General features: G+C 47.6%; 1 protein-coding gene across 2 annotated transcripts in view; it reads left to right on the top strand.

Moving 5' to 3' along the window:
• The first annotated feature begins 2,900 nt into the window (after nt 1–2,900).
• The window catches only part of ADRA1B (adrenoceptor alpha 1B), a 56,231-nt gene continuing 45,656 nt past the window's right edge, over nt 2,901–13,475 (top strand). The window contains exons 1-2 of one of the 2 annotated variants that reach the window (XM_055285418.2): nt 2,901–4,368; nt 11,999–12,106. In XM_055285418.2, coding sequence (XP_055141393.1) covers nt 3,420–4,368; nt 11,999–12,106 — 1,057 coding nt within the window. In that variant the 5' untranslated portion in view covers nt 2,901–3,419. The remainder of the gene's footprint in view (nt 4,369–11,998; nt 12,107–13,475) is intronic. The other variant, XM_055285419.2, reaches the window with a different exon arrangement.

Below are 13,475 nucleotides of genomic sequence, written 5' to 3'. Positions count from 1 at the left end.
AAGTCTGAAATCTGCAAGGATTTTGAACTTGTCAATCTGGCTCAATAATTTCTTCCACATCCTGACACCTGAATCAAGACATAAGTTCTCATCTAGGTAACAAACTATTTTCTTTCACAATGAGGATAAACCATCTCTGAATCTCAGATTTGCTCTTTTTTTCTCCTCCTGGCCTTTTGCCACCACTGAAAAATGTCTGATAGGCTGAGTTTTCACATTACAGCTGGTTACTGTGATTATGTAGACACAGCCTCAGTAAATTCAATGGTGTGTTGCTGGCTGTTCAATAGCTGGTGAAATTAGTGCCCAGGGAAGTGGGAAATGGGCCACCACAATCAAAATGTGGATTTGGAACTTGCTTTTTGTTCTATCCCACCCTTACCCTCCCCTACACCCCTGTCTTTGTGCTAATGCCAGCTACGTGTCAGGTTACTGGTATTCTCTTCCTCCTCCCTCTCCCCTTGTAAGTAAACCAGCTCAAGAGAAGCCCCATTATCTTAGACTTAAAGATACATTGGGAATGGTGGGAACTGAGTTCATGATACCTCACTCTCACCCCTACCCTGGAAGATGCATGACAGAAAGGATAGCAGGTGCCTTCAGGGGCCACTTTATCCAGCAAGAGAAGCTGACCACCTGGAGCTATGGGATCTCAAAGATCATCTAAGCCAGCTCCTATCTGCAGACAGACTAGTCTGAGCCACCCAGGACCAAGGACAGCCTCTCCTTTCAATAAAGGCCCCTGACAGAGGGCTGCCAAGTTCTTCCAGTCTCACATCCCACTGTGTAGGTCATGAGCAGCTGCAGGAGCAAAAGGAGCACTGTCCTGTAGGCCAGGGAAATAGAGTTTGCTAACCAGCTCTGCACCTGACCATCTTGCCAAGTCTCTTTCCCTAGTGCACCACCTCCAACACGGGAAGATAAGCAAACCAAGGTTCTGAGAGCTTCTGAAGATCTAAATCACTATAAACTTGTGAATCTCTTATTATCAAATCTTCAAATACAGCTTAGGGCAATTTAATTATAATAGAAAATAATCCATTTTCAGGGCTGTCTCTGCCACAGATTTCTTAACCCAAGGGAAACCCCCTGAAATTGTGTATTTTGCACATTTGTGGAGTCTGTGCATTTTGCTGGGAGTAAATTAAAACCTTCGATACGTGTGTGATAACCACCTGCCTCCCTTCTCAAAAAAACAAAAATAAAAAGAGGTTAAGAACTTACCTCTAGGTTGAGAAGCTTAGATATAAGTCATCCTGAGTGACTTCTGTTTTCCCCACCTGTGAAGATCAAGTTATAACAAGTATCAAGAGCAGAAGATGAGAAACCCAAGATGCAGGCTTGCGAACTGGAGTAAAAGAAGGTATCAGGCTTTACATTTCAATCTCCAGCTGCCACTGCCCATTGCTCTGCCGTGTATCTGCTAGCCTGTGACCCCAGGAATCAACTGACTCTCTCTGGACCACTGTTTCTCATCTGTCAATGAACAATGGTTATGCTTCTCTCAAAGAATTATAAAGTGTCAAAGAAAATGAGTAAATGCATGGCTATCAGTAAGCGCTCAGTTCGTGGGAGTCCCTGCCCAGCACCAGTGGCTCAGGCCCCAAAATTAACTACTCAAAAGGCAGCTCCATCTATAACAGTGGTTCCATCCCCTGCCTTGCCCCAAGGGGAAAAGTGTGACACAGTAGCTGAGTATCCAACTTTGGGAGAGACCCCACAGTTGGGTTCAGTACCCAGCAGCTCTCCTCCACGCCTTTGTGAACTTGGGCAAACCGCTAAACTTCCCCGTAATGTGGTGTCTCATCCATGAAATAGAAATGGTGAAGAGTGTATTCTTTCTCTCATGAGAGTCATGAGAAAATGCAAAAAGAACTCAGCACACTGTCTAGGGCAAAATAAATGTTGGATAAATGTGAACTAACATAAAGTTCTTTGGCTCTTTCTTTCTTTCTTTCTTTCTTTCTTTCTTTCTTTCTTGGCCCATACTTTCTCTTCTAAGTACCATTCACCCACTTTTGGGAGTGCGTCCTTGTGACTGAATGTCCAAGATGGATATCAGACAGAAAGGAAAAAACTCAACAAATAACCAAGATCCTCTACGTCCCTTCCCCAGGTCTCTGACCTCCCTCACTCCCACTCCCAGATAGCCAGCTAGCTTCCTCCCTCAATTCCCTTCATGTTTCCTCAAATATCACTTCAGTGACATCCCAAGCACCCACTTAACATTCAAATCCACCCCATAAACACCCCACTGCATTTCCCCCTCCTTACTTTATTTTCAGCCTAACACCTGTCACCACATTACACACCTCATTATCTGCTTATTTAGTTTACTGTCTGTCTTCTGTCGGGAGAAGCTACGCTCCTAGAGGGCAGGAGTCCGTCTATTTTGTTCATTTGCTATGTTCACAGCGCCCAGAGCCAGGGCAGAGAGTGGAGACTCAGTAACAATCGGCTGAATAAATGAGTGAATGCCTGAGCGAATGAAAGGATGAAGAGAAGCCGGATTTTACTGGGGCCAAAGAGTTTGCACGGGGCGAGGGGAGCGAGATGAAGGATGAGGGCTGGCCTCAGATCCGACTCAAGTCCCTCCTACCTGCCTAATCCTAGAATTCTCTTTCCCTCTTTCAGGTGCCGGACAAGTTGCATATCGTTAAATTCGGGGCCCACTCTGGGAGCCCCCTATTAGAGGTAAGCAGCCCCCAACCCACCTTTGACACGGAAGAGTGACTAGCGGGGAAAATAACGCCAGCGGGCCGCCTAGGGGTGAGTGACCCGCCATCTCCACGCCCAGGTCCCGCCCTCCCGGCCCCTGCCCCCGCCCCGCCCCCCGCAGAGGGCGCGCCCTCCGAGCGGCGGAGGACGCGGCTGGCCTGCCGGCTTGCCGGGGTGGCGGCGTCGGGGCTGCGGGAGCCTTGGCTGGACCCGCATTGCCCCCTAGTGCCGCGCGGAGTCAGGGCGCCGGGCTCCCCCGCCTGATGTCACCGCCGTGCAGTCAACCCAGAGGCGGCTCATTGAAAGCAGACCCTCCTCGGCGCTCTCTGGGCGGAGGACGCGCCGCGGTCCGCAGACCCGCGAGAGCTGGGCACCTACGGGCGCCCCCGGCCCTGCCGCCCCCTCCTCCCCGCCGCTCCCCCCCAAGCCCGGCCCGGCGCGCCTGACGTGGACCATTAAACTTGGAGCTGCCGCCTCGTCCCCTCTCTCCTCCTCCTCCCTCTGACAGGCGAGCGAGCGGCTCGGTGCAGGCAGGAGACGTGCTGCCGGGCTGGGCTGCCCGGGGGAGATGACTCCTCGCCAGGAGGGCGACTCTGGGAAGAAGACCACGGGGGAAGCAAAGTTTCAGGGCAGCTGAGGAGCCTTCGCCGCAGCCCTTCCGAGCCCAATCATCCCCCTGGCTATGGAGGGCGGACTCTAAGATGAATCCCGATCTGGACACCGGCCACAACACATCAGCACCTGCCCGCTGGGGAGAGTTGAAAAATGCCAACTTCACTGGCCCCAACCAGACCTCGAGCAACTCCACACTGCCCCAGCTGGACATCACCAGGGCCATCTCTGTGGGCCTGGTGCTGGGCGCCTTCATCCTGTTTGCCATCGTGGGCAACATCCTAGTCATCTTGTCTGTGGCCTGCAACCGGCACCTGCGGACGCCCACCAACTACTTCATCGTCAACCTGGCCATGGCCGACCTGCTGTTGAGCTTTACCGTCCTGCCCTTCTCAGCGGCCCTAGAGGTGCTCGGCTACTGGGTGCTGGGGCGGATCTTCTGTGACATCTGGGCAGCCGTGGATGTCCTGTGCTGCACAGCGTCCATTCTGAGCCTGTGCGCCATCTCCATCGATCGCTACATCGGAGTGCGCTACTCTCTGCAGTACCCCACGCTGGTCACCCGGAGGAAGGCCATCTTGGCGCTGCTGAGTGTCTGGGTCTTGTCCACCGTCATCTCCATCGGGCCTCTCCTTGGGTGGAAGGAGCCGGCACCCAACGATGACAAGGAGTGCGGGGTCACCGAAGAACCCTTCTATGCCCTCTTCTCCTCCCTGGGCTCCTTCTACATCCCTCTGGCGGTCATTCTAGTCATGTACTGCCGTGTCTATATAGTGGCCAAGAGAACCACCAAGAACCTAGAGGCAGGAGTCATGAAGGAGATGTCCAACTCCAAGGAGCTGACCCTGAGGATCCACTCCAAGAACTTTCACGAGGACACCCTTAGCAGTACCAAGGCCAAGGGCCACAACCCCAGGAGTTCCATAGCTGTCAAACTTTTTAAGTTCTCCAGGGAAAAGAAAGCAGCTAAGACGTTGGGCATTGTGGTCGGTATGTTCATCTTGTGCTGGCTACCCTTCTTCATCGCTCTACCGCTTGGTAAGTTGGGGACTAGCAGGAGGGGGACTGGGCATTTTTGGACCCTGGGTTTACTGATGAACTTACTCTAAAGTTTTTTGTGGGTTTTGTTTCTTATGCAGTCTGTGCGTGTTTGGAGATTGAATAATATTTTTTGTTCTGCAAAGGATTTGCAGATTGGGGAGCTGGCTAAAAACCAACTCAGGTGTTAGTAGAACACGCTAAGGTACTAGCTTCTAGAAATAGAACCAAGGAAGGAAAATCTGGTATGGGGAATGACTCACTCAACAGCCTCAGTTTAATTAAAAAGGACACTGGGCTTGAATATCACACCAGCGTTATTTCAGTAGTAATGATGTGTCGGCTAAGGCAGCGTCACTAATGCAGCATACAAAATAGTTTGTAGTTACTGCAGACGCGGCATTTGGGAAGCAGGGAGGCAGCTCGTACACAGAAAGGCAGCATTCATTCAGCATTTCCAGGGCTAGAGCAGAAGCCACGCTTCTCAAGAGCTTTGCAGAGGCTGCATTCTCTCCCTCCCCTCTTCACTGACAGCTATCACCCAGATATACTACATTCATTATCCGTTAGTAAGAGCATTTTACAGCCACGTAGCCCCAACCAGCCTTTAAGTTATTGGAAGCTTGAGATATGAAAAAGAAGATGACTAGGGGGTCACACATTTTTAGTTTTTCCCCAGAAATATTTCTAACTCTGGTGATTTATGGAATGCCCAGAATCAAATTATAGTTGTTCCTCATCTCAGCTGACAGACACCAAATCCTGGTAAGATGGAATTCAGTGCGTCCTCCCCCTCTTATGAAAACGTGTTCATCTTCTTTTTGTTTGGTGGTCCTACTAACTGAATTGTTCAAAAGGCTACCTGATGTTTTCTAAGGAAGAAGCCAAGGTCTGGTTAGCAGGTAAACCTAAAGGGGGGCATCTGTCACATGCTGTCCACATGGCCTGGGGAACCCTTGTCCTTCCTCTGAGGCACTGATCTGCTTTGATTCCTTCTCTTATCCCTGGGGGACACTACAGAAAATGAATGGAGAGAGGTTATCATGACAGTCATGTGCCATATCAGGAGAGGTAACAGCTGCTACACTCCACGGACCACATAAGCCTGCAATCACACCGGAGTCTTAGGTCAGACCCAAATATAACCAAATCCCTCAAGCAGCTATAAATTCTGAAGACACACTGCTTTCAAGAGAAAAAGGCAAATGGAAAGGAAGCAAACGGATATCGAGTTTCCATTTAAAAAGAAAGAAAAAGATTTTCAAAAGCCGTCTAACCTTTTCTCCATGTCATCTTTTCTAAAGCAGGCCTGCAGGCTAATGCCTTTCTAAATATTTTCAGTGGTTAGTGTTAAGCAGAAAGGGTTTGAAAAAGTTCTACTCCCCAGGCGTGATCACATACCATTGCAGGGAAGCTTGCTTTTCTTTCCCAAGGTCTCGGGGTTCTTGTGCAGGCTTGTTCGGTTTACGATGGATGACAGTTCACACTGCATTGGGCCATTACAAAGATCATGGTTGTACATGGAGCTGATGGAGGTGATTTGGCCTCTTATTAGCCATATGACCTTGGCCAAGTGACCACTCCTGTATGAGCCTCAGCTTCTTCATCTACAAAACAGGGCTGATTAATATTTGCTCCATGGAGTTTGCCTAATGTATAGGAAGGACTTAGCACAGTATTTGGTATATAGCAGATGCTCAGTGAAAGTTAGCTATGAGCAGTACAAACCAAACCCCAATCTCCCCTTCGGTATAACTGTGTCTTTTCTCCTTCTCTACACATTTGCCAATCCCACACCTGTTACTGAAGTCTTGGAAGAGAACTGAGTCTTTCTTTCTTTGCCCCTGCCCTCCAGCCTGCAGAGGCTGTGACCAGAGCATGCTCAGGAAGGAGAAGGCCTCAGCAGGATGCAGGAATGGATCAAAGGTGCAGGCTTTGGCTTTTAGGGGCAGGGGAAATAGCTCCAAACAGGTAAGGAGGCTTCCAGCGTACTGAAATGGGAAGAACACGGCTCTGGTGATCAGGAGCAATAGAGTTCCCATTTGAGCTTTGCCATCAGTTAGCTCTGTGGCCTTAGGCTTGTTGCTTTGCTTCTCTGGACTTCAGGCCTCACATCTGGAGAACGAGGAGGTTGAATTAGATTAAGGGATCTCAAACTTTGAGAACTATCAAAATCACTTGTGAAACTTAATAAACAATGGTAGCTGCCTGGGCCGAACCCCCAGCAAATAGGATTCAGTAAGTCAGAAGGATCCCAGGAATCTGCAGGTGTAATCAGCCCACCAGGTGATTCTGTAGAGGTAGTCCAGAGACCAGGCTTTGAGAATCACTGGCCAGAAAATTTCTCAGTTTCCTTCAGGCCCCAGCACCTTGGAAGCCAGGGTTTTAAATGCTGCCAATCTCAGACCTTTCCCAGCCACATCTTAGTGTGAGATGATGTGGCTTCTCTCCGGGTCTTGCTCTTCAAGTCATCAAGCCCACCCTCAGTTTCTTCTCATTCATATTACCCCCATCGTCTCTCTCCTTTCTGTCTGTGCCTTTCTGAGACCTTGCCCCCCTAGCATCTCAGGTACTGAGCTTCCACACAATAGAAAGTGAGAAGTTCTTGCCACCCTGATGCTATCTTGTTTCTCTTCTCCTTGCAATGAAAACTTTCCAACTATCATGCAACAATCTCCCAGAGATCTTCCAGTGATTTGTCCCTGAGCCGATCCCATCAACATCCTTCTTCCCTGATAAGATGGGGAATGTGGACTCTAGGACTTGGGTTTGGGATGGGCTTCAAAAAGTACTCAAGAGCTTCAAACAAAGAAGGTACTTAATTACTGTTTTCTTAATGATTCAGGAAGAGCATTCCAGCAAAATAAAGATGCGAGTTTCTACTGCCTCTGAGTTGAAATAACACCCAAGCACAAGTGGCATGATATAGAACAATAACTTCTTTGGAATCTGAAGAAGGTTCCCAATTCTAAATTTTCCTTGAAAATCTTTTCACTCATAAGGGGAGGAAGCAGATGTGGGGGAGGACTGTGTTTGGCAAAGGGAGAAGTGCAGGTAGGAGCAACTTCCAATTGGTGATAGACTTTCAGGTGCCAGGATGGCACAAGATTTCCATAGCTGTGTTTGTTTTCTCCGTGGGAGAGAAGGGTTGGGATCTCTCCTGGGAAGGAGGGAAAATAGCTGTGACCCCTACAGGATCCTGTTTAGGGGCCCCATTTGTTTTCCTTCATCTCTTATTTTTATTTCTGGAGCAGGGTTGGGCTGCCTGCAGAGCAGGGCCTCTTGTCTCCTCCTAAGCTCTCCCCACCTGGGACTTCCTCCCCAACATCCTCCCACCCTTTCCCTGTGGCCTCAGACCAAGTTGGACCAGGGACCAGTGCTCACTTACTCAGGAGCAGGGATGGACTCCACCAAACAAGGGCCTCTTTATTTGGCCCCTGGAATCAGGCCAGGGAGGGACAGGAAATAACTGGAATAGAATATAGCAGTATTTCTTACTCCATGAGCCATTTGCAAGATGTCAGAGAATCTTCAGCTGCCCAGCATTAGAATGAAGACTAACTTCCAGCCCACCTGGGGAAGGCCTGGTCAGGGTCTCAAGAAGTGGCTGAGCTATTGAGGATGTGCATTGCAGCAGTGGGGGAAATTTGGGGATGCAGGGCCGGTAGCAGGAAGTGCTCGGCAGCCAACCAGTAGCTGGGCTTAGTGAGTTGTTTAGAAAACACTGGAACCTTGCCTTGCTCCAAATCTTTCTTCTGTCTTTTAAAATGCTGGAAGGCACCAGGAAGTCATTATTGAACTAACTGCTTTCCCCTCCAAATAAATGAAGGTCAATTTCAAAGAAACAGTTTTGCTCCCTATAGTATTGGAACAAAATAGAAATCCCTCTCTCCATTGATTTGATCCTCCAGCCCTTTCATTCAAATGGGGGCTGACGAATTTCCACCTTCCACAAGCACAAGGGTCTCAGAGATGACTCAAGACAGAGCCACCCCACAAACACACACTAATCTTCCAGCTCTGAGATTTCGAAACACAGGGATTTGAGTTGCCCACAAATAAATCAATTGGTTTGAGTACTTGGCAAGGGGGACGTTTTTACACACGGGAATCCTTCCTGGAAGAGGGAAATCCTACTAAAGTAAAACCCATTTATTAAATCACGAATAAGGACTTCCTGAAGCATCTACTACATGCAAGGCACTGTACCAGACACTGGGTTATCAAGCCAAAAACAAACATAGCCCCTGATTGAAGAAGGCTTACAGCCTGGTGAGATTGTATTTATTATTGGATACATACTATGTACCAGACATTCTGCTAGGCCTCCTACAGACGTTATCTCATTAGTCCTCACAGCTACTCTAACAGGCAAAAGTGACTGCTCCCTTTTTATGGATGAATATACTGAAGCTCAGAGAGGTAAAACTTCTTGTCCAAGGTCACACATCAAGTAAGTGATAGGGCCAAAAGTTGAATCCAAATCTGTCAGAACAGACCCATACCTGCTCCACCACACCAAGGAAATGTCTGGCCCTTTTGCTGTCTGGTAGCAACCTGTTTTCATAGGACATGTTCTCCAGGAAACCCAGAACCACCCTGTCAAGAACTAGTAACGATGCTTCTGTTGCAAAACCTGCCTTTCTTCCACTGCCTGCTCACTTCTGAAAAAATAACCAACACATGACATATCAGGGCGGGTCATCCATGTTCTAGCTCAGGGCTCAATGTTCTCCTGTGCTGTGTATGACAAGGGTCTCTCAGGATTGGGCATTTTGTCAGTCACCCCAACCAAAAGAGAAAGTGGGAGGGATCTTGCCCTTCTAGTGATGTGGGTTCACATCTTTAATCGTTCATCCATTCACCGAATATCTATTCAGTGGGTATCTATTCAGTGGGTACTGTGTCCAGGCATTATACTGATGATATAATGGTGAGCAAAATAGTTATATCTCATAGAATTTGGCTCTAGTAGGGAACACAGATATATTGAAAAACACACATGCACAAACAAACATGAACATAAATTGCAAGAAGTGACTTGAAGAAAAGGAGTATGATGCTGCTAGAATTCTAAAACAGGGGTTAGTACATCACAGGTCCCTGAGGCAGTGACATTTAAGTAGAACCCTTAACGGTATGGAGAAGCTAATTCAGTGAAGGCGGCTGATAGAGGAAGAAAGGTGTGGGCAGGAGGAGGGCACACGTGAAAGTCCTGAGGCCAGAGAGAGTGGAGAACTAACAGAGGCCAGAGAATTAGAAGGGAGGCAGGTGCGTGTCAAGGCCAGAGGCGTGGGCAGAGGCCGGGTCATGCAGGGGCTTTTAGGCCACATTAAGGACTTTAGATTTTTATCTTAAGTGCGTTGGCCACTGCGGCAGGGTTCGAAGCAGATGAAAGATACTGTCTGAATCATGTCTTTTAAAAGTGACTGCAGCCACTGTGTGGAGCATACACTTCAGACGAGACAGGTAGGAGGCTTTGCAGTGGCAGTGAGAGATGACGATGACCTAGACTAGGCTGGGGCAGTGGAGGTGGAGAAGCAGACAGCTTCAAGGATCTGGGGATGGGTTGGTGATGGCATAAGAGAGTCCGCGAGAGAGGAAATGTGTTCAGAATAACCCTGGGGTTTCTAAGTAGATGGAGGTACCATTTGTTGAGAAGGGGAACAGAGTAGGAGGGGGGAGACTTAACACAGCAAACAAGATACCTCCCAAGATTTTCCTCTGAATACACCATGCTAGGAACAATCTGCCAGACACATAAGTCGAGTAGACAGAATGTCCAACCCAAAAGCCAGGGGCTGTGAGCAACAGCAAACCTAGCTGCTCATCAGAAACATCTGGAGGAGGGGGCTGTTTTTAAAAGCATAGATCCTTGGACCTCACTGTAGATCTCTTGCATCAGATTCTCTCCTTGTAGTGCCAAGAATCTTAATTTTAACAAGTTTCCCAGGTGACTCTTATGCAGCCAGCACCGCACAAGTCCTCCCCGTGCCTAGAAACCCCTGGAAAGCTTTGCAGAGCAAGCATTGTCATCCCTGTCTTTACAGGTGAGGGAACTAGAGTTCAGAGAGGTTCAGTACCTTGCCCAAGATCACACAGTTAGTAAATGGTAGAGTCTATCAAATACCACATTTGGCACTCAATAAACATTCATTATATTATTCCTGTTGTTAGTACACTTCTTCTCCAACATTTATCTGAGACCTAGCACCCAGAGATTTTACTGGGTTATGATGGATCAGAAAAAAAGTTAGGAAAATGCTGTGTTTTTTTAGAAAAACTAAATATATTTCATATAAATTATTGTCTTTTTCTTCTAAAGACTGTGTCTTTTCTATTTGGGGACACTGAAATAGCACTTCTTTGATGGAACGATGGTAATTACTGGCAATAGTGTGTGTATGTCTGTGTGTGTGTGTGTGTGTGTGTGTGTGTGTGTGTGTTGATATCCTACTTGGTAAAATTAAAAGTTAGTACCCTATGTCAGTCCCTTTCAGAAATTTCTTTCAAACTTTACTGAGTCTCCTAAAGTCTTGGAATCATAGAAGACACCATGGCGGCTAGACACAACAAATATTTGTGAGGAAAATGGGAGGGAGGAAGGAAAGAAGTGACGGCAAAAAAGAAGGAAGGAGGGCTGGGTGAATGAGTTAGTCTTAGCTTTGCTGTGAGATTCGGAGGTCTGGGGCAGAGGGGCAGGGAGGGGAAGAATGATGTGTGAAGAGCTATCCTTGTCAGGTCTGACAGGATGACGGGGCCAGTCGTGGAGGCACCCACCCCTGCTGGAGCAAAACGGCTCACAGAAATGCCAGCAGGTGCATGTGTAGCTGCAGTGCCATCACGGATGCGCCTATTAAGATATGTTATGCAGGAAATGCCTTTACCTGAGTGTGTGTGTGTGTGGCTAGTAAAAAAAACTGACGTCTGCCGGGCAGCACTGGAAATTGCTTTCTGCCATATCTGCAGAATGTTTCTGCAGTCACTGTGCTTCCTGACCACATTTGATAATAGTAATACTAATAGCTACCATTTATTAAGTCTCATAGAGTGCCAGGCTTACTGTGCTCTCCATGCTGGCTAAGGGTTCTTTCTCTGTATTCCCTCATTTATACCTGTCCACAGGATTGTGAAGTGGGCACTGGTATTGTCCTCATTTTACAGATGAGGAAACAGAAGCTCAGAGAGTTTGAGTGATTTGCCTCAGGTTACCCAGCTGATCAATGACAGAACATGGACTCTAATGCAGGCAGTCAGATGGGTTCATCATTGGAGCTCTCCTAGAGGTGGGGCTCTGAGCCAGATTTAAGAAAGTGCAGGAAGGAAACTGGGGAAGCCAGAGTTTATTCTAGAAGGAGGAAAGAAGAAGCATGTGGCTGCCCGTCATTCAGCAACCAAGAGGCACCATATCCTGGTGAAACCATAAAGAAGATAAAAATAATTGGGTCGTTCCTCTAGGAAGATAAGTCAAAATTTCTCTTGTATTATTGATGCTTTAGAAGACTTTTTTCAGCTTCACAACTTATTGTTGGTAATGTCACATACATTTTTCAGATTTTTATCAAATTTGGAGAAACATAAAATTTAGAGGACTTTTTTACAGTTTAGTTTCTGGCTGCATACATTTCAGACCCGGATTCACCACCACCCACCCACCTACGTGTGGTGCCAGCACCATGGGGACACTCTTCCATCATGAATCTGCCTCTGGTCCTGCCTCTTGATGCCACAAGATCAGGTGAGTTGGCATCGTGGGCAAGAGAGTATTTCTAGAAGCTGTTTTCTCACTTTGCGGTTACTGTGGCTAGTGGTGACCTAGCTATACAGAAAGAAAAGACTGTAAACCACATACGTATATTCAACAGAACCCTAACAAAATCTATCTTAACTCAACTCTTAGCCAGTTCCCAAAAGTGTCCATGGCCCCTATATTACCACCTACATAAGGAGAAATGGGAATAATATTTAAATAAGGGGAATTACCAATTGCATTAATAAACCTTACTTCTGAAAACTTTGTGTGGCCGTGGAGGGGCATTGCAGGGCCCCAGCTCAGGCCGTGTAGGGTCCCATGAAGAGGGAAGCCCTAAGGCTACTCTCCTCAGGGCTCTCTCCAGCAACCTCGTGACTGCTCTTTCTCCTCTACCTACTGTGGACGTCTTCTGAGCAGTGACCAAATCTCTGCCGAACACGGGTGCTCACACAAGCTGAATGAATGAATGAATGAGTAGTACAGAGCCTAGCAGAAGAATTAGGAGTGCACTCAATTGAACTAAAATTATTTGCCACTTCCCAAATACACTTTGCATTTTGTGTGTGTGCATTTGTTCCCTCTCCCACCAGTGTGTTTCTCATACCCTCTGAATATCCAATTCCTGCTCGTCTGTAAACATGCGGTTCTGCTGACACCTTTCTCGCGAAGTCTTCCTGGATCCCACCCTTTACCTCATCAGTAATCACTCCCTTTATCCCTGGTTTATGGTGCTTGTCACGTTTCTCTCTGGGGATAAAGACAGATGTGCACAACTTTTGCAGCACTGCCAGGCTGCAAACCTTTGCAGGGTCCAAGTTCAAATTGTCTTCTTGTCCTTCATGCCCAGGGATGTGTACATAGTAAACTCAATAAAAAATAGCAATGACCAATAGGATTCATACAGTGTGTACCAGACTTCTTCTAGTATTTGAACCTCCCACAGCCCACCAGATAGGTATTCATGCTTTGCCCATTTTATAAATAAGGAAATGGGGCTGGCCATGGTGGCTCAAACCTGTAATCCCAGCACTTTGGGAGGCGGAGGCAGGCGGATCGCCTGAGATCAGGAGTTCGAGACCAGGCTGGCCAACATGATGAAACCCCGCCTCTACTAAAAATACAAAAATTAGCCAGGCGTGGTAGTGGGCACCTGTAATCCCAGATACTTGGGAGGCTGAGGGAGGAGAATCACTTGAACCTGGGAGATGGAGGTTACAGTGAGCCAAGATTGCACCATTGCACTTCAGCCTGGCAGACAGAGCAAAACTCCGTCTCAAAAATATTAAATTAAATAAGTAAACAAATAAGGAAATGGGCTTAGAGGGGTTACGTGGCTTGTCTCATTCCTCAAAAC

Source organism: Symphalangus syndactylus, chromosome 7 (genome assembly GCF_028878055.3).
Source record: "Symphalangus syndactylus isolate Jambi chromosome 7, NHGRI_mSymSyn1-v2.1_pri, whole genome shotgun sequence".
NCBI lineage: Eukaryota > Metazoa > Chordata > Mammalia > Primates > Hylobatidae > Symphalangus > Symphalangus syndactylus.
Note: the sequence above shows the minus strand (reverse complement) of the source record. Positions and strands in the feature narration are given on the sequence as shown.